At 40.9% G+C, this 25,576-nt stretch overlaps 1 protein-coding gene across 1 annotated transcript in view; it reads right to left on the bottom strand.

The window, feature by feature from the left end:
* Positions 1 to 6,476: 6,476 nt before the first annotated feature.
* ATRX (alpha thalassemia/mental retardation syndrome X-linked) overlaps positions 6,477 to 25,576 on the bottom strand; it is a 63,976-nt gene continuing 44,876 nt past the window's right edge. Inside the window, 11 exon segments of the mRNA XM_010015574.1 lie at positions 6,477 to 6,849; positions 7,686 to 7,814; positions 8,365 to 8,460; positions 9,393 to 9,518; positions 10,338 to 10,487; positions 17,948 to 18,142; positions 19,236 to 19,413; positions 20,476 to 20,584; positions 22,641 to 22,735; positions 23,035 to 23,188; positions 25,455 to 25,576. The exon segment at positions 25,455 to 25,576 is cut by the window's right edge and continues 36 nt beyond it. Of these exon segments, the coding sequence (XP_010013876.1) occupies positions 6,571 to 6,849; positions 7,686 to 7,814; positions 8,365 to 8,460; positions 9,393 to 9,518; positions 10,338 to 10,487; positions 17,948 to 18,142; positions 19,236 to 19,413; positions 20,476 to 20,584; positions 22,641 to 22,735; positions 23,035 to 23,188; positions 25,455 to 25,576 (1,633 nt within the window). The 3' untranslated portion in view covers positions 6,477 to 6,570.

The following is a 25,576-nucleotide window of genomic DNA, read 5'->3' as shown; positions in this document are numbered from 1 at the left end:
CCATAATACCTGCTATAAACCCACCACATCTCACCCAAGACTAACCTGAAGCATCCTAGAAAAATCAGTGGAGAAAAAGTAGAAAGCAACAAAAGCAATTTCCAAAATGCCTCATTTTGAAGCCATTACCATGGATGAAGACCCTCCCTGAGGCAGTGCTTGGACTCTCATGGCTGCGTGGCATTTTCCTCGGCAGAAGCTGTCTGGTCCCACAGTCCCATCACTTCTCATCTGTCCCTGGGCAGCTCCTGCTTCCTGTTGGGCGCCACCAACCCTTCCAGTGTTCCAGCGCCCCCAGCAAGCCCCACATTTCCACCCTCTTCCCGTCGGGCTGGCCAGGCTGGGGATGCTCATGGTGGAGTCTTTGCTCCGCAGCTCAGCCCACAGTGACACTCGTGCCACACATCTGCCCTCACTGCCTGCTCAAGATGCCACAGAACTGCCAGGGAGGCTGCCAGGAATGACCCCAGTTTGTTCATCTGTCCCCTGTGATCAGCAGAGAGGGTTTGCAGCACGTGGTGGGAGCAGGAGTGCTGGAGGCACTTCGCAGCGCAGGGGAGAGGGTGGCATGAAACGTGGTTCTCCAGAGCGTGCAAAAATAGGTACAAGCACAGCTGTAGTGGCCTTGAGCTGGGGGTTTCCTTATCACAACTGCATTTTTCACAGTGTTGTTCCTAACAAAGCAATCGAGGGGAAATCTCAGCTCTGCCAGCTTTGGTGTGTGAATTCCCAGGACGATTTCACTCACGCAGGGATCACCCACACCAGCTTCTTCCCTAACAAAGCAGCAGCCCAGGAGCCCAGCTCCGCTTCCGGCTGCTTATTACCCTTCCTACCACCTCCTGCATCCCTGCCATGTCCCTTCGCTGTCCCAGCAGTCGGGAGCAGCACATCCGGCAGCCACCAGACTGCGACTGCAACGACGTGATCTCAGGAGCTTTACCTGGAGTGCTCCAGACACGAAGGAATTTAATCCCGTGTTTGAAATGAAACGTGTTTATTTACCTTCCCCTGAGTCACTGCTGAAACATCTCCTGCTCAGGAGCACGACTGCTCCTGGAAAGTGCCCCGAGGTGTACTTCTGACCTTCCCCTGCGCAAAGGGAAATCCCTCAGCCCCCGAGCTTTGCTCTGCCTCCCTGGGATGATCCTGCCTTTGCTTTCCATTGTGCTTGAAGGTAAAGCCAGTGGTTAAGATCCTGCTGCTCTTCCTCAAAATGAAGGACAAAACCTGATCTCAGCAATGCCAAGTACATTCTTCACCCACTGGAAAGGGAGCTGATTTGGTCCATGGGACAATGTGTCTGATACCCGGACTGAAGAGCTGCCTCCTGCCGCGAAGGGACACACAGGAGTGAGGGATGGTTTTAAACCCCTTTTCCAGATCTGGGTTCAAAAAAATGATACTTGCAAACAATGAAATCCACAAAGAATTTGCTGGAAAGCCCTTGATCGAGGTTGGTGTCACCTCCCATGTGGGATATTGCATAAAGGTGGAGGTTGGCATTGCTAAATCCCACCCAAAGGGTTGCTTTCAGCCAGGCTTCACTGGGCTGGGTTCTGGTTCAACACAATACTGTAGATAGGAGTAATGTGCCTGAGCTGGGAGCTGAACAGCAGCAGAATTAACAGCTGCAGGCTTCGAGTGGCACCGGGCATAATCAGTGATGGGTGTTCTCGCCACGGACACACTTGCCTCTTGTCCTGTCACCTTGTCCAGCCATTATCCCACCAGCGCCAGGAGATGCCGACTGCTCCTTTGGCTTGGAGGCTTCCACAGGGCTGGCAGATGGACCCCGCAGCCAGGCCGAGGTGGGTCTGCTCCAGCGACGGGCCCTGCTCCTGCTGGGAAAGTTTTAGAGGAAAACACGTTTGTGGTGCTTCAACCCAAAAGACTTCCTCCTACATTAGCAAAAGGAGACGTCGATGTGTTTGGAACCTCAGCTCAGTTTCTATGTCCTTCAAAGTTACAAGGAACTGCTGAAAAACTCCTCCCAAAGGGAAGGCAAAGGTGGCTGGTGTAGGGGGTGGTTGTGGTCCCACTGCAACCTTCACCCCCAGTGCTCTTGTACACCCAAAAAGCCTCGGGTCTGAAAGCCACAGCGAACAGGACAAAAGGCTTTCAACCCTTCCCCGTCCACCCAGAGGGGTGGGCATGTTGGAAAGGAAACCTTATCCCAGAAACAGCTGTGCAAAGCAGGAGAGTCGATGTCGGTGGCAAAGAGATGGGCAGTGTCTCAAAGCCTCACTATGAAGGGGTGCAGAAAATGAGGGGAACCCTCTGTGTGAAGCCAACATGGCACCAGGCACAGCACAGACACTGCAACACCACCCGTGTCCCCAGCTTTGGTGTCTGATCCGACGCAGGGGGATGGTCTGGGAGGGGACTGAGGAGACAGACCTACAAGTGGCAATGCACATGTGGCCTCAGGGATGTCCCTGTAAGGACACTGCAGAGTGGGACATGTGGCTCAGGGCTCATTTCTCCACAGAGGTGGAAGGAACAGAGGCCCCAGGGACTTACCTCCACCTGGAGAACGTGATGGAGAGCCTGAAATAGCAGACAGAATCCATGACCTCAGTGCTGACAGGCAGGGAAGGTGCCCCTCCAGCTGGGGGCTGCACCAGTATCAATCACCATGTCACATTCAGTGTCCAGTAGTTTTCACACGCACCAGTGTGTGAACACGAAGCCAAGGACCATACCTTGAAAGGAGCTGAGCACAGACCCAAGTGGTGACCACCTCCCCTGTGCTCACATTCCCCTCTGAGCCCTCTGCCCTTCTCCAGGGCAGCATCACCCTCCTCCGGTCACCTCCAGGCCCTTGTCACCAGGTACAGGAGCTGTGCCCGGATGAAAACCACCCTCCTGCACCTCAGGGCAGCAGAGCTCTCCCAGAGACACGCCTGGGTGGTGTGCTGCTGCTGCTCTGTGCTGGGACACATCTCCAGGGTGGAATCCCAGCCCAGAGGCTGCACAGTGGGGTAAATCCACACCTTTCCCTGCGCACTTCACGGCAGCACTTTTCCAAACATCTCCAGCTGGGCACATTCAGGACATTGGTCTTTCCATAAATGTTGACAATTTATCAAACTACAAAACCTCTTTTTTGCTTAAACTGATGAATTTAACTTTTATTTACTCTGCTGGGGATGGTTCTCTTTTAAAGACAAAACACCCCGCAGGGTAAGCGTTCAGCACACTGCTGCTCAGCGTTAGAGCCCCTCACAGCCCTGCTTTGTACAGGTTTGTAACCAAAGCAAAGTTACAGGGGCATTTAAAACCACGCTGCCCACATTGCCCCTTATAGCACTACGTGATTATTTTCCTACCAGACATGATTTCCATGGCATCTGCCCTGTCTCGGCTCCCAGCACATCCAACCGTACCTCCCCTGCAGATCCATCCGGGGCAGCAATGGGGCTGCAGCCCCAGCCAGGAGCTACCAGAGAACTTCAGGTACAGGGAACAAGCGTAGGGACATACTGAACACACAACTGTCGTGCTGTTCTTTTGCATAGGGAGGGTTATCTTTTGCCCGACAGGTGGGACCTAATAACTAAGAAAGTGAGAAGTACAATTATGAGGATAAAATATGCAATTAGGTTCTTCTAATTGGACCAAGTAGAACATCACCTCACACATAATAACGTATCATGGTTGGGTGGTAACTCACTCTATTTTTAGCAGACAGACTGGCTGCAGAAGCTGCTATTAATTAATGTAATTAGAAAACTTGGACCACAACCACTTCCCCTCAATGACATTAATGGCTACATCCAGTAACGGGTACCTCTCACTGCAGGAAAACTCAGAGCTTCAACTCGCAGCGCGGTTCTCAAAAGCCACGTTCGCTCTCGGCCCGCTTCCCTGCGACGTTAACCCTGTATTGTGAATGTAGCACAAGGCACGTTGATGTATTTTGGTCACTTTATTAAATGAGATATTAAATAGTTTAAGTTTCAACTACTAAACAGCACTTTGAATGGTGAAAACACAGATAGTATATCGTCATACTTGAATGCTTCTTCTCTTTAAAAACACATTTCCAGTCCTTATATATATTACAAAACAGCCTTAGAGGAAGAGGGGACACCTTTTCTATAGTACTTAAGATATTTAATACAGAACTGAAAAGCCATCTAATAGAAACAAAGGCAAGTCTTCACAGCTGTATGATTTCAGCAGCCAAAGCTGGTTGATGGACTGAAACATTACTATACAACTGGGACAAAACATATACAATATCACAATACTAAGCAAAAACGCTTTACATCCAAAGGAATAAACAGGTTACAAAATGTGGAGAATTTAGCAGGCAAAACTGTATTACAAGCAACATTTTTATTTGTCATCTTAAGCCATTTCATCTAGTTAAAACATCTAAAACAAATATAAAAATGAGCCTTTTATTATCTTATTGATGTATGTTCTCTGTCTTTAAATATTTGTTAAAGCTTGATGTTATACTCAAAGCACATTGTTATGCAGCTAAAATGTCAAGTGAGAAACATGTATGCAAAGTGGTCCAAGGTTTATTTCAATGCTTATCTCCAATTTCTTCTTATGTGGTTAGTCTTCTGTTACCCATAGCTGTGTCCAGAATGAAAAAAAATGTGCCTTTAAATGTTGCCTAAAACTTCCACATTTAAGTCTTTGAGTTACTGTAAAACTCCATTGAACATTCCCAGGTTTGGTAGAAAGTATTTCTCTTACTCACAACACGTAGGAGTGTCAGTGAGAGTTGCCCAGAGTACATCTGCCTTCAAATGTTTGTCTCAAAAGTCTCACATCTTGTTTCTTCTCATGTGAACACGTCTCTTTTTTGCTCCCCTCCCCCCAGATTAAATTGAACTGTAGAACTGGCAAAGCACTCACACATACTGAGGTTCTCTTGTGGTATCTTGTAACAAAAGAGTCCAACACAGCAACTGGTTAGCTGGTTTTGCAACAGATCAAACAAACAGTTCAGATCACAAACCAAGTTTCAATCGCAAAACGAATTCTGGTGTAAGATTTGCATATTCAGATGCAAAAACCACTTGTCCATTCAGGGCAAGAACGCAAACTCCTGCAAGAAACTTTCCAGAAACCAAAACACTTTTCAGTTCATGTCAGCAAGTCAGAAGAGTCCAGCAATGTCTGGGGCAAACGCCTCCATCCACTCGTTCCTCCCGAGTTCTCTGTAGTCGATACACCATTGCCTCAATGTTCCTATCACTTACTTTTATCCCCAGATTTATAAACTCTTTTTTTGGGGGGAGGGAAAGAATCAACCAAACTATATTCAAAGAAAAAGCCTACTGTATTTAAGTAGGACTTCACAAGCACAAAAAGTGTGGGTAAAGAGAGTGCTAATGATACATAACAAACCAGAAATGTATCTCTGGTCTACATAAGAAAAACCATAAAACAAAAATCAAGCTCTTTGTGTATTAATCATGTTTTCACACAAACAAAAGGGGATGGGGAGGAGTGCATAACCAAAACTCTTACCTAATAGAGGAAAAAGGTATTTTGCTGTTCTGGCAGCTCTGGAAGTTGCTACAGCACTTTTCTTTGCATCAATTTTATACCAGCAATGGTTCTGCCATCTTAAAGTTGTTTTATCTAACAGGGTTTGACCCTGGCCACCATCACTATTTTTAACCCCCAAAATACCAGGAATTAATTGTCTTGGCCTGTCTCCCATTGCCGGCAATGGGAAAAGACAGTAGCACCAGCATTAAGGAGTTAACAGAAATGTGCTTTGTACTGGACTCCACGGTCGAGTAAATTAGCATGTGAAGGAAAAACATCTCTACCTAAGATCACCACTTGTAATTCCATCACATAGAACTGAAAACAAAAAATGGCAGAAGACTGGGGAAGAGCAGTCACCTTCCCCAAGTCACTAGTTAAGGCTGTATACACAGTTTCTATATAACTGCATGACTCAAAGTTTCAGAGCAGTAGTATATAAGAATATTGCACTCAGTTCTGTTCCAAAGAGTATTTTTAGTTGCTGCTTCATTCAGCATAGATGATAAAGTACGAGTCCAGATCTCAGTCAAAAGGAAACTAGACTATTTCTCTTCTAATATTCCCACTAATATAAAGAAATGGGTAAGCAGAAAAGTATTCCATAATTTGAGGAATCAACTCTAATCAAGAACTCAGCTGTTTACAATTCACATATGGTATATACTGAAACATACAGACCTGCAGTCCTTCCTAAGCTTCTCAAATCTGATGACAGCTTCACAGCCACTAAAAGCAAGCATAGGAGTTTAGACAGGAAACCTGTGGAGATGCTACTGTTACGGGAGGACTTGTTTTCACTGAAAACAACTTGTTATCTCCTGTACTCAACATATGTAAGAAGATTCTAGGCAACATCACTGACAACAGGGAAAACATTATGTCCTAGTTAAACAAGGCTGAAACACTAATATGGAACATGGCATTAAAGGGGACCAACCAAACTATTTTTTACCTTTTTTACAGTTGAGTTCTGTTAAGCCATTGATTCCTAAAAAAATAAAAGTTCTTTCTCTGATTTTAACAATCCTTTAGGCTTTTAGTGCAAAATCACATTGATTTCCCTTGGGAAGGCCCTGGATTTTTGCCTCTCATTGGGGGTGGTGCTCGTTGTAATGGTGGTGGCTGCATACCACCAGACACTGACTGATACATTCCTCTCATATCTATCTGTTGGTAGTTGGAAGGATTCATGATTAAATTTGGAGGCTTTGGCATCATGAGGTGACTCATTGCTGCTTGCTGGTACGACATCTGCTGCTGCTGCTGCTGATTGTACTGCTGCTGTAGTCTTCTGTTCATAAGTATCCTCTGAACGCAACTGATCAACTGTGAAGGGAAAGTAGAGCTGTTGTAAGTGCACAACCCGTCTCAGTGCTGCGAGTATCAAGTTCAGAGTTAAAATCAATTTGTCAGGGATAGGGTGGCTGAAGAAAAAAGCACCATTGTTATCACCATCACTAATGTGATGGTATTCACAAGTTGATTACTGTAGAAAACATTTAGTAACACCATTTAGGGCTAAGTTCTCTTAATGACTTGCCTATTGTATTGCATGCAGCATTTAGGTAAGTTGCTATGGCAACACGCACTACACTGTGAAATTATTCCCAGATATAAGCTACAACATTATTTGTCAGGTACCATTTATCCTTCCTTCCAAAGTGCTGTGTGCAGACTGTCACTAAACTGTTTGTCTAAGAAAAAACTCTTCCAAGTGACATCATGGGAGCAACTTCCAGACTCTGCAGAGTAATTCTAAGATGAAAACCCATCACCAATAGTGTTCAAGATTCGTGTTTCATTAAGTTGCTTTCTGAGCTCTCTCTGGGAATCAGGTTTCTCTTTAAGGCTCGTGACCTTCAAGCAAACTACTTCAACAGAAAAACCTGGTATTTTTAATGATCTTCTCATGGATTCTCCTTTGAGCAGGCTGAGCAGTGCAATCCAACACACTGCAGAAGTCACCATCTCCCCACGTCACATCACGTACACCCTCACACAATGCCAGCAAATACCTGGCCCACTGAAAGGCACGTTCTGCAAGTAAGTATTTATCTACCTGAACATATACTTTGATTTTATGAACACACACATACACAGCCCATACTCAACATCCCAGCTCACACATGGACAGTTGATCACATAAGTAGGAGGTATTTTACCATCTGCTGTTTAGTAAGGACGTCGTTATAGATGGCTTCTCGGCGCTTGACATCAAGCTCCTGGCTTGCCTGTCTGCTTAGTGCCAGGGCCTGCACTTGGCTCTCTGTGAGGGTTACGTTTTCCTTCCACTGAAAAGGAGAAAAAACCAAAACCTTATTGGCACTACTCATTTTAACAATAGCACAATGGTAACTGAGCTCCTGCATTATGTTCAGGGTTGCATCAGGAGTTAAACCACTGCAATTTCCAACAAATGCAAAGTTATACTTCCCCAAAATCAGAACTATGAGTTCTTCTAACTGCTAAGGTAATACACTTCTAGGTTATTAGAAGCAAGTGAGAAATGTGGCAGACCCCGACAGATAAGGACAAGATATAGGAAATACATCTTATATATGCATAAGCATTATTCTTCTTTGTAGAAAATCAGCATTTTCAGAGCGTGGTAAATAATTATGGACCTAAACTGCCAGTCCTCTAAGGCTCTATGTCATCTAGATACCACCCAGGGTTACTACAAGCTGCAGGGATAAAGGTCGATACAAACTGCAAATTATATTCATTGATAGTAAAATTAATTAGCTGAATGACCACACACAATAGTAATTTCTTTGTCTGACACTGCTTAATGTTTTCCCCATGTCCTGATCTAAACCACCAGTTATCTATTTCACTCACTATGGTTGAAATGATGTCTTCAAGGGGCTGAATTCTTGCCGCAGTTACACTGTTGGTTGCTTCCACAACTTTTTCTCTTCCTTGATTAATAAGGTCCTGAGGAAACACCAGAAATCAATTATAAAGTACAGGTACAGAGAACACATTTGTCATCCTTTTATAAGTTTTATTATTTTTTGCCTTTTATACCTAGACTTTAATTACTTTTTCCTTTCCATTTGCACAAGTCAGTGAGTCGAAGCTGCCACACAACTGACTTTAAGCATAGAGTACTGAACAGCATGTACAGATCTGCCAACTCGTACAGTGGACAGCATCTGTAAAAAGCTCTTCTTCTACCCAAAGGTATTCAGATCATAAAAGGAGCGCTCCATTTCTACCCAGACAAATGTTCTGCAGAACTGGCTTTGATGCTGTTACAGCTTCAACTCATTCTGTGTGCTCAAAATATTGCATATTATGCTAAATTCTCTGTTAAAGCCCAATACTGGCATAAATTGTGCATTATTGCTCAGGTTCTCGATGAGCACATTTTGTTAGAGGTTTTCTATTCTTTAGCACAGGCTCCTCACCAGACTCTAGTAGGTACCGAAGACCTCCTGTGGTAAGAACTGCCAACTGTGCTTCAAATTCTGCAGTTTACAGCATGGCATCTTATTAGGAAGAAACACCCTCAACTACTTCAGCTAAAAAGGCAAACTAAGACCTGAGATGACTGAGGAACAGAATGTTATTCCTCACTCCCATCCCTTCTTGGGCAGGAGGTAGAAAGCTAGATGTGGTAACTGATGTCTACAAAGAATGCAGTTAACCTTCCAGAATCCTGAGGACTATACAGGTATAGGTTTATATGCCTGCAAGTTAAGACTTCACTAGAGCTACACACAAAAATCTCCTATTGAAAATAGGATACAATTACATAAATACCAAGATATTCAAGAATGACATTATCCATTATTGGTGACAGAAAGAAAACATGCATGCTTAGAGCAACACAGACACGTTACACTACTTGGAGTGGTACTTACCTCCAGCTGCTGATTACTCATGGCTGATAGAGCACCCAAATTGAAAGGAATATATGGAGTTTGAGAGTTGTAGTTTGTGGGAAGCATATTGGTCCCAGCTGGCATGTTGAAACGCATGGTCAAGCCCTTAAAAAGACAAAATGCACTTACGTTAGAGTAACTCTGGTAATTCATGGTCCTCTATAATGACCCAGGAGATAACATCCACAGACAAATCAGCCCTTAGGGAAGACTACAAGCCCTGTACATTGCCCATGAAGGACAACCTCAGTAAATTGAGGATCCTTTCCAAACCTCAAATCAAAAGGATGTTTTAATCAAAGAAGAACCAAAGTTCTAGACTTCAGTAATACAGGAATTTACCTCAATTATTTGGTATACTAAGAAAAGAAAATGACCAAGGCTTATTAGTGTATCTTAAATTAAGACTCAGTTTTATACTGCAAACCCACTACTTAATGCTGAGTTTGACCTGACTGCAATCAAATTTTGATGAAGTGAAATGCATAATTTATAAATAAATTATAAATATAAAGCTCATCTCCCATATGGATTTCTCATAGGGCAATTTTAGTGCTTACAGTATTATCTATCTTCCTATTTCTTCTCTCTCACAAAACCTTTTTCCAATACTCCATTTCATTTGTCATTTGTTCACTCATGATGCTCACTGGCAATTTATACTTTTTGTACTTTCAGATGTCTGCTCAGATCTGAATACCAAACTTTGCCTTTCCAGGAATTTTCTGCTATTAGACTCCAGTTACACCAAGTTATCATATTCCTTTTACAGTAAAAAATCCCAAACCTGTAGCCAATTTACCATTTTATTCATTCTACCACCTGCTTAAATATCAAATAAACAAGACACAGGGAATAATAGGGAAGGAAAAAAAAAAGCACAAGCTTTTTTTCATGTATGTAAACCTGATTAGATAGTTTTACCTTCTTTTCGGCTTCATATTCTGCCCACGCTGCCTTCCTTTCTTCTTCAGTGAGTTCCTCTTCCTCCTTATGGTCCAGGAGTGAATCATGTTCGTGATATCCAACTATATACTCTTTATGGATCTGAAGCAACTCGGCCAGAATTGTATCCTGTTCAAATGAAGAGACAACTAAGTGAGGAGTCACTCAGTAGCTCTACTCTATTTACTTCTTGTGCATTCCCAACTTACTGCTCTGACCCCGTTTCACAAAGAGCAGCTCAGACCACAGAGAAATAAGATTTCAAAATCATTTCAAAGTACAAGTTTCCTCAGAGGGAGGGTAATGGATTAACAATCTGTTACAGAGATGACAGTCCCATCACTTAACGAACCACAGGAATGCACTTGGATTCCACAACAATAAATGTACTTTAAGAACCTAAAAAGAATGGAATGTACTCAATGATTTTTCCTTTGCTTAGGCTGGATACCTGAGAGGACCTATTAATAATCTGCATTTACTATATAGAAAGAGCACCTCTACTGGATTTAAAACACTAAGTAGCACTTTGGTCCATCAACATTCAACAGAAGATATACATCAAGATAAATAGCCCCTTGACTATCTAGACTAAGAAAGGTCAAAGACACTGCTATAAACTGGATTTGATCAGCAGGTTGCCAATTTAGACCTCTATAGTCCACAATACCCCTAACGCTTGCCTGCTTTTAAGGTTAACCAAGATATTTACAATGTCCTTTACAATGGCAAACTCTTGTGAAGGTTTTGTCCACAAGCATGCTAACACTTTATATACATGTATCTGTATTAATATACACACACACATATATCTGAGCTCAGCATTCAGTCTAAGATTCCTAATACAAAAAATGATACATAAATCCTCTTTGTGTTTTTTGAAATGCAGAGTAACCAGCATGCTGAACATTCCATAGATAAAACCAAACCAAACTAGATGCTAACCACAATACTAAGTTGCTACTGCCCTTGTCTGGAGTGCAGATGCCACATTACTGTAGATCCTGATCTCAATGAAAAAGTGATATAAAACCAGATAGAGAATGAATGTGAAAAGCTGGTGTTTTGAGGTAGGCAGTAAGGGGGTTGCAGAACTCATCCTCACCGAGCCAACATCCCAGTCTCCACAAAGTATTTTCAAAGATGATGCCCCACTGGCTTAGAATAAAGGTAATGCTGTGATGATGAAGGAACACATGCTCTATAAGACCACTAAAACCCGCTCATGTTGCACTGCAGGAGTCCCTTTTTGGAGATGATTATTGGACATGGTTTCATTTTAAATGCACTTGTATCACTGTTGAGCTTGCAGGACTCGGAAAGCTCCAACATACCCCAGCACTCAGACTAAGGTTCATAATACAAAAACATTCTCTCATTGAATTTTTGGGCCACCCCTGAAATGAATTACAATGAACACACTGAATATACTTTTTGCAGTACATGAACACCTGCAGACCCACTCCACATGGTGCCCTTATTCTGCAAGGCATTTGTACAAACACGAACATAAAATGTCCTGCCCTGATGTTTTATGATCTAGATAGAACAATGATTGGAAAGGGTGGCTTGTACCCACAAGCAAACAGATTTTTGCAACACTGGGAACTGCATGTGCTGGTCCTGACCAGTGGTTTTGTCACAACAGCTACAAAAAGCTGTTTGTTTCTTGCATGTGTTTAGAACTCCATTATGTTAATCCATTATGTCTTTGTTTCATCCTTCTACTATCTGGTCTCCCTAAATTTGAATCAATGCTTTCATCACCAGCTCCTTAACTAAATATTCAATGCAGTATCTGCAGGACTAATGGGCACAAGGACAAGTAACAGTGGTTTTGGGGTGGTGGGAGAGAAGGCAGAGAGAAAGAAGGGATGCAGTAAGAGAGTATGAGGAAAACATCTAGAGGAAGTGGGTGAAGAAGTCAGGAAGATATCACAAAAGCAAGCTGACACAACTGAAGTGCTCTCAGCATACCATAGCTTACATCAGCGTGTGAGGGTTCCTGGACATGCATATGCATTAACTTCCATGGTAACACTATTATTGAAAACAATACTGGAATATAATCCACACTCACTCAGCCAGCAGAGTCTTCAAAATGTGGTTTACATTACATCCAACTGTGTGTTTGCTTTTCTTTGTCTAAACTTTATTTTGCATTAACTTTAATGATGGCGCTTGAAAAGTGGGATGTGGAAGGTGCTGCCATTTAGTTTGTTTAATCTTACAATGCTAAAAATAATAAATTCTACCTTACACACACTAAACCCATCAGAATGAGTATTTCTTTTCCTTTGTTTAGCTTGTTGATACAACAATGATTATTGATTGGTTTATAAGCTTTAAGATGAAATCTTGGTGGTGAATGAAAATATGAAGAGATACTGCTATGAGAAATAAATGTATTAGGAAGGAAATCTTCCATGAAGGAGTATGAGCTCTGCTGTAATTCATAAACAAGCTTTTCCTCAACCAATTGAACATTTAATACGAGGGTTAAGAATAAAAATGAATTTAAATAAGCAGCAAATTATTCTGATTGAGATCAACAGCCTTCCAAATTCACAGAGTTGTCCCCCAGTACGGAACTACAGTAAAACACATGCCCTGGCTATGTCCTGAGGTAATATAAAATAATGATATACTATATCCAACTGAAGCCCAACTATTATTTTAATCTGCTTTTCCCATCTGCATTACATGACCTCAACCGAGCCAAGTTTTCATTCCACATAAAAATGTGACTGTGACTCTAATCCACTGAACACGCTGATGTGGGGAGGAATAAGCAAGGAACAGAGGATGCAAAGTGCCAGCTCCAAGGGACAGGCAGTGCCCCATTTTGTCATTGCCCAGCTTCTGCCTCACCCATACTGGTCTGAAACATGCACTGCACTGGCCAAGGCATGCCACAAGTACTGCACTGATCACCGGGTCCAGCTATCAGTACTTGTGATGAAAACCCTTCTTCCTGTCGGCTGCCAGCAGCCAAGGCTCCCCCAGCACACCACCCTCTGGGAGCTGAGTGTTAAGAGGCTGTGAGAGCCTAAGTTAAGAATTTAAACCAAAACAAACCAACAAAGCAATAGCCCAGTCATAAATCAGATTGATTAAAAAAAAAGACTCCAGATCCACTGTTAACTTCAGAGCGAAGTAAAATGTAGCACCCAAAATACAATCATAACAAACAGGATTTCCTCACTTCACACCGTCTCTTCCTTTTGTATTGCTACTCTACAGAAATAACAACAAAAACTACTCATACTTGTAGTCTGTGTTAGACAATGAGTCACTACAGCTGCATAAAGCTCATGGCCTATACACAGTAATTATTTCTATACTTAAATCCAGCAAATTCAACTGATTATTTGGATTTTAGATAGCCATTACACCTTTTTCTGGACTGAATTTCTAAAGTAGTGCTTTTCAACTCTGCAAAGATTGCAGATGAATGAAATCGAACAGTGGAAGTTAAGCCTACCTTAATAATTCATGTGAATAACATCTGTAATAAAAGTATTTTGTTAAAACCAAGTATTCACATTATTTAAGATGCAGAAGGGTGTTTCAGAGGGCAGAGAAATGGCACTATGAAGATATGGTTGTAGTGCAACAGGCATTTCCCCTGAGAACCTGAAGGTTTTGTTCAGACCACAAAGGGCAGAAAAAACTGCTACTGAAATTAGAACTGGACATGAAACTCTGATAAGCTCCCAGGAAAACTACATACTGCACCTTTGCATTGACTTTTACATAGAACAGAAACATTCAGCATCTCCGCTCTCTACACAGACAGTTCCTGGCTGCACACCTAAAGAACCTTCCTGTTGCGGGGTGTCACCGAAGTCATGAAGTTCTCTGACATCCAGCAGAAAACCTGTTCTCCCTCCAGGTTTTTCCACATTCATGCTTTAAATGGCTGGAGAAAAGATGGAAAACATTTAGCCTCATTTCTATTCAGAATTCCCATGCTTGGAGGGAGGCAATTCTAAAACGCTGGTTTCGAACACCCTTCCCCCCATGCTCCAAGGGTTAACGTGCACTGAAAATGTTTGAAAGCACAGATATCTGAGAACACCTGCTCTTTCAGAGCCTAGCTGTATCTCCACCATTAGCACCCATCTACACCTCACTTATGCCTTCTTACTGTGCATTTCAGACCAATGCTAAGGATTACGAAGGTAATCCCTTACTTTACTGTCTGCACAACTGTAAAATTACACCATGATAACACTGTTCAACAGACTATGCTTTGAAGATGTAAAAGAGGCCTGAAGATAAAGAGAGACAATTATGCACAAAACCTGTAAAAGGCAGAACTAAAGCCTTCTTTTAGCCTCAATGCCTATTTTGCTTTGCTGGTAATTATAAAGGAACAGCTCAGTCTTTGTAAGCAAGGGGTAGACAGCTCAATGATGGAAGAGTAATACAGGTAAAGCCGGAGTGGCCTTTGTTTCTAGCCTAGAGCTGCAGAGATCAGGTTGGGTGTGCTGAACTTACCACAAACAAAGCATCAGAATATCATGCACCATCATCAAAAAGAGATCTGTAATCCCCAAATGCTGTATAATTAATCTGTGCTACAATAAAATGTTTTTATAAGTATATCAATAGCCTTTTTAATAGACTATTTTTTTAAAATGCTATGAGTGTGTTAAATTCATTTAATTGTTAAGAAGTTTCATGAAGTTAAATCATGCATCTCTGCTAAAGTTACACTGAAATAAGGATTAGTTAACTTTTTGGATCGACAGCCTTCCACAACTGTAAGAATAACATCCACTGCCTTATTTCCTACAGCTGATACTTGCTTTTGATTATTTATGTAGGATTTTAGGGAATTGGACAGACCAGAAAAAGACAGAATAGGAAATAAAAGTTAAACTTACAATATTATAAATAAGGCATGAGCCACAATTCAATTAAACACATGGCAGGGATCAAAGAAGGAGTCACTGCAACTACTGGGCTAGCTCAGGTTTTGCGTGCAAAGCAAGAACCTAATTGTGGATAAAATGAAAGGCAATTATCCCACTCAGCTGAAGTGCACAGGGAAGACAAACAGCCAAAAATACTAAAAAAGGCAGGATCATCAGAATACTAAACATAAGCCCCAAATGAAACGGAATCCTCTGATTCCTTTGTGACTGTTTTATCACCTTGGCGCTAAGCACTGCCCACCCAGGCAAAGCAGGTCAATGACAAACCAGCAGAGAAGTCACCCTGGATGTAATTATTCACTTGGCATCTCCCCTGGGCTGAACTACCCAGGATTCATTCATGGGAACTCACCACTCGTGTGTATTTGATGGCCATTCAGGACACACTTCACTCCTGCCTCAGACTCCCTGCCCAAAGCCCAGATCGCAACCAGTAACTGACATGATGACAACTGATTTTTATTAACACCCCTAGAAACACTTCCCCCCCAACATTATAAAGAGGTTTTCACCACAACTACACCAAGGAGACATGAAAACACCACTTACGCTGCATGCCACAGGCCACTCTGTCAACCCATGTTGGGAGTTACCTATGTCCACTTCACACCTCCAGCTCAACTCCAGCATGATTCTACACTACCAAGACTAATTCAGGTGGACAAAGAAAGGGAAAGAGTATTTGGGGCTTAATGGCTGGCTTCCTGTATTCCATGAGGCTATTAGGAATGTAAAGCCCTGCTCTCAACAAATAAATACAGAAACTGCTAAAATAAGATTAATCTACAAGATGATTTATAGCCTTTTCAACCAACAAATTAAAAAAGGGATTAGAAATCTGTACACAGTGTGTACAAAGACACACACCTTTAAAAGGACAAAATTCCAGGCAATACTATTTGCTAAAGCCATGTCAAAACCAAAGAGAATTCCAGTACAGAGATTTGCTCTTTTCACAGCCAGGGACTTGGGTTAAAAGCCTGCATTGATCTTAACTTACACAAACCTTACAGCGATGGTTGGAAGGGAATTAATATGGAACTTAATATTTCAAACAATGGTAATACAAGTTTGGAGTTTATAATCTTTTACATTATACTTCAATCATTAATTGATTTATTACTGTAAAAGAAAACAAGTAACTCTCAAAATGGAATTACTGCCTTGGATTGATCAATGCTTTGAGTGAACATGATCAGCTGCTTCGCAGGTTCTCAACTTGTTTTTATTATCTTAAAAATAAGCAGTAACAGCAGCAAATGGTGATGCATTATGTAGGAGTTTGTGGAAGCACAGATGTATATGGCATAAAATAACTAAGAACATAAAAAAGATAAAATAAATACTATTAATTACAACCTAAAGGAAGATGTTTCAGAAGGGGAAAAAAAATCAATTTGCCCAAATGAAAACGTACAACATAGTAAAAAAAGGTAGAATAAATTTCTGTGTTATCTACAGTTTACTGCTTACAGGGAGAAACACTGCAATAAAAAGAGGCTTAGATACAGTCGTTAAAGTTTGTTTTCAAGGGTTTAAAAATGCATGTGCAACAGCTACTAACGCTTAGAGGGCTCACACTTCCTAAATCCCCCTGGCAGCTGCTCCAACGCTGTAGGTGGTCCAAGAGACTGTTTCAGAGAATGGCTTAACTATTAAGAATGCCAAAGTGATGCCTGACCACAGTTTATTACATGGTATCGTACAGATAGTCTAGAATGGAAAACATAACATTTTTCCTTGGAAATGAATAGATTTGTGAACTGGAAACCCTTCCTCCCTCCTCCCCACACCCGCTCTATAATGACCTAAACACAGTCCTAACTCAGAGATTTAACCATTTACATGTTACTGTTTACTAGCTATTCACCCAGTAAAAGAAGTAAAAAGATAACTGCACAACAGCTTAATGATGAATTAGTCTTTAGCAGACCATGTCCACAAGAGTATGTCAATTAGATGAAGTACAGAAGTGTAGCCTAAACTTAAATACAAACTGACTTGGAAAAGAAGAAAGGAGTTAATGAACAAGTTGCTATTTCCCCTGAAGTTTCCTCCTCCCTGACTGCAAAACTTACAGCTTTTATTTTTAAATTCAGTTACAGAACTTCTCAGTTCCTGAAGAATCACACAGGACAATGAACCACTATCCTGCAGCACAGGGGTTCACTATCCAGAGCAGTGACAATGAACCACGACTACACATGCCACAGCCATTCCAAATAGTTAGGCAGGCCTCACTGAAAACAAACCATTGTGAACTTCAAAGTTCATTTAGCACCAACTCACTTAGATGTTAATTGAATCGTGGTTTCTACAGTTTCCTGCAGTAAAACTGTTCACTCCAATTGTGTGAAAAAGTATTTTTGTTTGTTCCAATTTAAAACTGTCTTTTAACTGAAGAGCTTTTTCTCCCACTGTTAATTGCACTGAAGGGAAACTCATTACCCAGCTCATTATACCGCCCATTGTATTTACTACATATTTTACTGTGTTTCCTGCCATTCACTTCCACTCAAAGTGAAGAACACTGCTCTGAAGCGAAAACACACCACTCTTCTTCAAAGATCAAATACCCCGTATGTCCTTAAACAGATGCAAGTTATTTTTACAGCATGTCATTCCTAGTGATATGCATCAACTTACTTTCGGCAGCATTGGTGTATCTCTCTTCTTTTTCTTTTCTGAATTAGGATCATCCAGCAGATCTGGCTCAAAGGTGTACAGCTCTGTAAGCTCATTCATAGTAAAGTGACGTTCCACTTGCTGCTGGTCGACAACCCGGAAAGACAACGACTGCTTTGTTACCTGACGATCATAGATCTTGTCTTCCATTGTTCCCTAAAAACCCAAAGACATACGTCATCTGACTGTTGACTAGACTGAGAAATGTATTTTTTCACCAGTGTTTTGAATAGATCTGGTTTTGCTTCAATTCCCCAAAGTAGGATTATGACCAAAAAATGGCAATTTCCTCAGCATGTACCTTATTTTGCTGCTTTGAGCAGCCTGTATAAAGGAAAACAGATACCATATCACTTGGGTGGAAAGGAGAAGGAAGGGAAGCAGTCAAGTCTAATTCGTCACAGCTGTGTATGAGAAAATTAGATCCTTGATGAAAAAAGGAAAATTACTTTCTCTTTTTTTTCCTAAAAAGATGATGACTGTGAGAAGTATGAGAACAGCACAGCCTGTTCTCAACATGGTAATTTAAAAGGGATATTGACGGTTCAGAAGTGCACGAGTACAAAAATAGACTGAAGCCTGAAGGAAAAACCCATGTCTGACAGTAGTGCGTTACAAAAAGTAATCCGTTTAAGTTGGCAAGTAAATAGTGACTTGATCAAGAGTTAAGTACTGTTACTGGGAAAAGGTCTGCAGTCTACTCTGTAACACCCAAAGAACTAGAGAGTGACACAAGGTACTTCCTAACAGAAATAATGGCATTATACTTTAAATATAATCAGAATTATTACACATCTTCAATATGGTGATATAGTGGGTGAAACAGGTTTCCAAATCATGGCTGGATGCCTTCTTGTAACAAATTCTTTAGCTCCCTGTGTTTTCATTCCAGTTGGACTGTCAGGGGCCCACATCCTCTACAGTGTCTTCAATTAAGACTTTTTAGTGGCGTGCAAATGGCAAAAGCTGAGAAGACTCTTCTGAGTCTGGACGTGGGAATCACTGCTGCAATTCCAGAATGTGGGTTACACAAACATCAGCCAGTGTGGGCTTAACAGGAAATAATTTCAATTCTTATTTATTTTACCCATCTTTCCTTCAAGAGTTTTTTTCCTGCTGTCAGCTTAGGGCTGGAAGATGACTGCATCAGTGTGGATTGCTACAGGCTTCAACACAAGTCCAAGCAGCTACAGTTCACAAATCTGACTGCAGGACCAGAGTATCACAAAAATAGCAGACAGAAACCTACCTGAGCCAAAAACCTGTACACAAACACAGGTTTGTTCTGCCCAAAGCGATAAACCCTGAAAATACTCTGGATGTCATAGGATGGGTTCCAAGATGCATCAAAGATGATTACTCTGTTAGCAGCCACGAGATTGATTCCGAGGGAACCTGCTTTAGTGGATATAATAAACAAGCGGCCTCTGGAATAGAGAAAAGTTGCAAAATGTCAGTATTTTGGAAACCAATTATTGTTCCCATGTTGCTATGCTACTGTGTAGTCATTCAGACACTGCAATAACTCAAACACTTCATTAAAACACTGTATTAAGCGTAAAACATGCAGATTTTACAAGGACAACACTTAGAGCAAAATGCACACTCCCAGAGATACAGATCAGGGCCTTTTGCAAACCAACTCTTACTGGTGGGGAATTAAAAACGTTTGGGTTTGCATTTTCAAACTCCAATAAAATTAGTTATATCAAATTAAAGCACAGTTTTAAACAGGCACATCCCATGCTACTGAAGCTGTTTCCTGGCTAGCCAACTTCCAGGGTAACTCTGGAATGACACCACCTCTTTGATGTATCTGCTTTTTTGAATACCATCTCACTCAGGTTCAACTTAAAATGAGGCCTTGACATGTACCTCACAGAACAAACTACTTCAGAGTATTAACACTGAATTACTTGTTCCATTTAAACTTCTATTCTTATTTGCTGTACATTAAAAATGACTGCAATGTAAGTATGTACTTTAATTTATAAACAGCTCTCGGAAGGTCAAACCCCTTCACTTCATTACACTTGTACAAATTTGTACCTATTTACCTACCCAAATCATACTGGAAAGTCCCATCTTGTATGAGCCGTGGATGGCTGGGAGACAATTATGGAGACAGCTAAGAGAGTTGTATGCTTCTGACTGTCTAAGTGACTGCTGTCTCCTGGCCAGACCCCAATGGGGCTCTGACCCTCCTTGCTCCTTATATCCTTTTAAGTAATTGTAATAAAGAGATTCTCTCTGATCCAAAGTGTCTAACATCTAAGTAAGAATGAAAACAGCAAGGAAATACTGAACAAGTGCTGACCAGTCCTTTCTTGTTGCACATTTCTTGTGCAAGTTCTGCACTAGACAACATTGTGACATTTAGCTCCCCAGCCTTAAGAGGTCATTACACTAATACAAATAGCAAAGAACTATGGAACAAAAGAAAGAGAATTAAGCGTATATGTGTATATATATCTCAGAAGAGATCTCACCTCACATTAGTTTCATCATTAAATTCCTCAGCCCATTTCTTTCTCGACTGAGCTGTAGTTGAACCATCTAAGCGATAGTAATCAATGTTTCTGAACCACTTTCCTTCACCTATAGATTTAATAGTCAAATGATTAAAATGCTGATTGCATAAATAACCAGACTGATCATACAGGATCTACACAACTCCAAATAGTAAAAGAACAAATATGGAACATAAAATACACTTTTCTCTGGCATTTTAAACAATGAGAGAAGACTCTAAGTTACTCAAGATAAACATTTTTGGAGGATACAGGTGCTTGCCAGAGGCACGCCTTGAAAATGAAGCAGTACAGCCTGCACAGCTGCACATAAGCATAAAATATGTAACATGACATATATATATAAAGTATGTAACGTGACAGAAAATAACAGCAACAGCGTTTGTGATGACAGTGATCATCCACAAGCCTGCAACAGCTTGTACAAACCCTAAGCCAATGTTGTCTAAAAGGATTCAAAAAAAGAACAAGATAGATGTTGTCATTATTATTTCAGGTTGCAAGAAGTATCCAGCATCTCTCCCTATTCATTTCTTCTTCAGATTTTGTTATTTTTTACAAAAAGATCAACTGATATTAAATGAAACTCCTCAAAGCAGTTTTATAGAGACTGGAGTTTAAAGATATGAATTTATAATCCAATTATGTTCCAAGGCTTAATTTAAACTGAAATATTTGAAAAGTCCTGAGTTTTTTTGGGGTAGTTCCTCTTATTTTTCCACTGTTTCTAGTTGTAGATACACATTAGCAAAGATATACCTTAACTTGGAACCAAAGTTCATTTCAGAAAGTAACTACATGTACTCTTTAGGCATTATAGTACTAACTGTGCTTTTCAAATGGATTGGTGTAGTTCGACATTACACCACTAGTCTAAGTCAGTCTCTCCCATACAAACAGCATTCGTAGGTAAATGCTCAAAAGGGCATTTCAAAAGTCAATGTCTGATCATTTTGGAACTGAAATTCAGAAAAAGCTCTTTGAGTTTACTACCCTGTGAGCTATGGACACTTCTTGCCAGATGAGGGAAAAATAATTACAGCTGATAGAGGATTTTCTTCTCTCCCCAATTCACATGTAACCTTTCATTTTCAGTAGCCATCAAGGTATAGAAACACAAAATAAACCCCACTGTGCCATCAATTACACAGGAAATAGCATTTTTAGGAGACAGCACTGCTCCATATAATCAGATTATGAGAAACAGATTGTTGAGTTGTATCAGGAAAGTCTCTATGTGGTGAATCTTGCTATGATACAGTCTAATTGCTTAACAAAAGAACAACCACAAATAAAAAAACCCTACCCCTGAAACCACTGTATTACACTAAAGGCACAAACTCTATAGAATACAGACAGCTCATAACATCTGGAGATAACAAATGTTCAGAAGCTAAGGAAGCAACAGCCAGAAACAATAAATCTGTGATGGATACTGGAGATGTTCACCCAACTACGGCGTTGGTATCCCCCAGCCACACTGCTCTTACACAACTGCTCAACATGTTTGCACTTAGATATTTGAAAGGAATTCAGATTCAAAGGAATTTTACATTCAACATGTACTGGGAACTGAAACTTCACGTAAGGATGAACTGCAACATCAGGAGCTCTGGAAGAATCTCACAGAGTGAAAAGAAGAAACACCCTACGCAGAGGACATGGTTGCCTAGTGAGAAATTCCTCGCCATTTGAGCATTGCTAGGATAACACTTCATACAATACTTTGCTTCCTTATGAAATCCATAAAACAATCTACTGAAGTACACTTGAAGCCTAAATTCACATTTTCTATGTTCTACACACTGATTTAAAGCAGTCTGATTTTCTTTCATTAGCTGTCTGCCAGGAGGAAGGATCAGAATTTGCCACGCATCAGCGTGTAACAGCACAAAACGCCTACTTTTGAATGATGAACATTTAAGCTGCTTAGGCTATACTAGGCATGGATGCTAGAGAATGAAATCAAAAGTGAATCCATCACGGAACAGCAGATACCACATGCAGAGGAGACCAATAATCCTGCCAACTTCAGGAATAGTACAGAGCATAAAATACTTCTAATGAAAACAATTATTTCAGACCTATTCCCTCTGGACTGAAGAAAGACTTGTCACACTCACCTTTATAAATAGGCTTCTCAGTTTTCTCCCTGTTGGCCAGCTCCAGAAAATCTTCTATCAAATCCAGAGATATTAGGGACTGGCTAAACACTAGGCTGAAAACAAAGGGGGAAAGACAAAATTCACCTCTGAGGTTATTTGAATTATTGTAGTGCTTTATTTTAATTCCCTCCTCACTCTGTTACTACCTTTGAAACAAACAGCCTTTCTAGGCACAGGGGAAGAATTTGGTGGATTATACATGCACGTAAGGGAAAACTCACTGATAAAAATGAATGTAGCAGGCATGTTTGCTTCAGAAAACTGAGCTCCAGCACTATGAACCCTGAACGAAGAACACTGTCAGACTAACCCATTTATAAGGTCACTAAAAGCATCTCTAGAACTGCCTTACACTTTGTCTCCAAGCTCCTCTGCCATTCGAAGGATTTCAAAGAGAAGCACCATTTTCCCAGAATGTTCCAACACTTCAGCATCTGCATCAGTGACAAAATCTTTGTACCAATCTGGCGCTGGGCTACCAGGGTTGGAAGAGGATGTAGCTTTGCCTATAAAGAACAAGGTAAAAGCAGTTTCAAAAGGCATGGTCTCCATTTAAATGCTTTGAATGTCTCAACTACGTAGTTGTTTCCTCATTATTGGGCTTAACAGGTAGGAAGAGAATGAAACAGGCAAAGAAAAAACAGCATTTGCACTATTAGCAATCACCAGATTGGCAGTTATCACAGCACAAGTCATCAGTAAGAGTCGCAAATCCCCTTTTTGTGTTGCAGGATATTAGCATAAATAGTTCTACCACCTCCATCTCTTCCCCGAGAGTACTTATCAACAGCTTTGTTCCCAACAAGTCTGCATCTTTGAAAACCCATCCATACATGTTACAGCCAGTGAAAAGCAGCTTAATTCTTCAAGGCGCAGATTTAGGATCTTTTTTCCCCTAAGGTAATTTGAAAGACAACATCCGCATATAGGGAAAAAACCCCCTAACTCTAAACCAAAACAACTCCTCCCTGCCTTTTATATTAACTCACAAGAGAGGAAAAAACCCAAACAGATTGCACCATTGTATTCTGCCTTCTTGCAAAGTTCTGCCTGGTTGGATAGAACTTGGAGCAACCTGCTCTAGTGGAAGGTGTCCCTGCCTGTGGCAGGGGGTTGGAACTAGATGAGCTTTCAAGTGCCTTCCAACCCAAACCATTCCATGATTCTGTGATTCTTCAAGGAAGTTTCTTGTCTGCTCATCTGCTAACACACTACTAAAACCACTAAAACACGCACCTGCAAACAATCCCATTCTTAACATGTTACTATAACTTAATTTTGTTGATTTGACTTAACTCTGCATCAGGCAAAACAACCCTTCTGGGGTCTGGATCACCCACTCAACAGTGTCTGATGCAAACCATGGCAATCTTTAATGATAATTCCATTATGGCCATTCTGAATTCAGCCAGGAGAAAGCATGCATTCAGCATTATAATCAAAAAGGCAGACAAGAACCATGACTTATCTTGATTTAAGTTACTTAAATTTATTTTATGTTATTTCTATGATCTTCAATTTAACCTGCTTTTCATTAGAGTGGTAACAAGTGATTAATTAGATTCATAACACTAACTTTTTTCACATAGAAACTTGGATCTGCTACTTACTTACACAGTAGAAGTGTTCTATCTCACGAACAATTGAAATCATTTACATTTTCAGACTATGCACTGCAAATCTATCATGACACAACAGTAAAGTTCATCTTCGAGATAGAACTGATGCTGACAGAACTCACATTTGAGCTTCCCTTCATACAAGCTTTTGAATTTTCCCATACCAGAATGAAGAATGAACAAGTTAACTGAGTAAGAGACCTAGGGAAAATCCTATACACACCACCTATCTATTTCTGTCTTCACCCCAGAACTTTGCAGAAGGTCCCCCAAGAGCTGCAGTGAAAGTCTGCCCAAAACCTCAGCTGGTGCAGCACCAAATGTGTGCTTAGAAACTCTGTACCTACATTAAACTGAACAAGGCTGCATGAGAGAGGTGAACATTAAAGTGATCAAGAGACATAGAGTCATCCTGCCTCTAATGAAAGCATTTGCTTTAACACATTTAACCTGTATGGGTACGTATTTTACTACTGCCTGGGCATTTTACACAGACACACTCACACTTTTCCTCTTACACATTTACAGTGTATTTGTCATTTGGATGGGAACCAAACTAAAAAGATTTCTCACCTTTAGTGTCCCCAAAAATTATTTATTTAGGGAAAGTGAACAGACACACAAGAAATGATATAATCAGAAAACCTGCTCTATGATACTAGATACAAACCCTAGATAAATAAAGGACAATCCAAAACTGAGATGTATGGATGTAAGTAGTTTAAATTCTTAAAAAGGTCTCATGCTCCTGTTGCATTGTATCTGCTTGCTCAACGTCCATTTCAAACTCCAGGTGCAACAATGAATGACATGCAGATTTCTTAATCTTTCCATTCATCTTTCACCAATAAGTTTAAAAAGAGATGAAAAGCGGCACAGTTCCTCTGTTCACTTCGCATCATGTAGTACTTAAGAATTAAAACAAATTAACTGTGCAGCTTCCCAGCCCCAAGACCCCTGAGGTCTAAACTGATGCCCTGTGTTTTTCCAGGATGAGCATAGTGCAGCAGTGGGAGCTGTCAGCATAGCAGCAGTTCGTGGAATTAAGGAATTTGCCATTTTGCAATGAAGCAGAATCCCAGAGAGCCCTCTCAAACCACCTTCGCAAAATGAAGCTGCCTGGTGTTTGATCCAATATTTGTACTGTACTCACCTTCCTCTGACTTTGTAACAGACGCAGGGTTGTTTCCAAGTTCTTCTGCATTTCCTTCTCCACCTCCACGAGATCTTGAATTCCAGACTTTAATGACTTCAACATCATTATCGCTGCCGCTT

This window comes from Nestor notabilis, unplaced genomic scaffold (genome assembly GCF_000696875.1).
Source record: "Nestor notabilis isolate BGI_N333 unplaced genomic scaffold, ASM69687v1 scaffold15125, whole genome shotgun sequence".
Taxonomy (NCBI): Eukaryota; Metazoa; Chordata; class Aves; order Psittaciformes; family Psittacidae; genus Nestor; species Nestor notabilis.
This window is presented reverse-complemented; position numbering and strand designations above follow the sequence as displayed.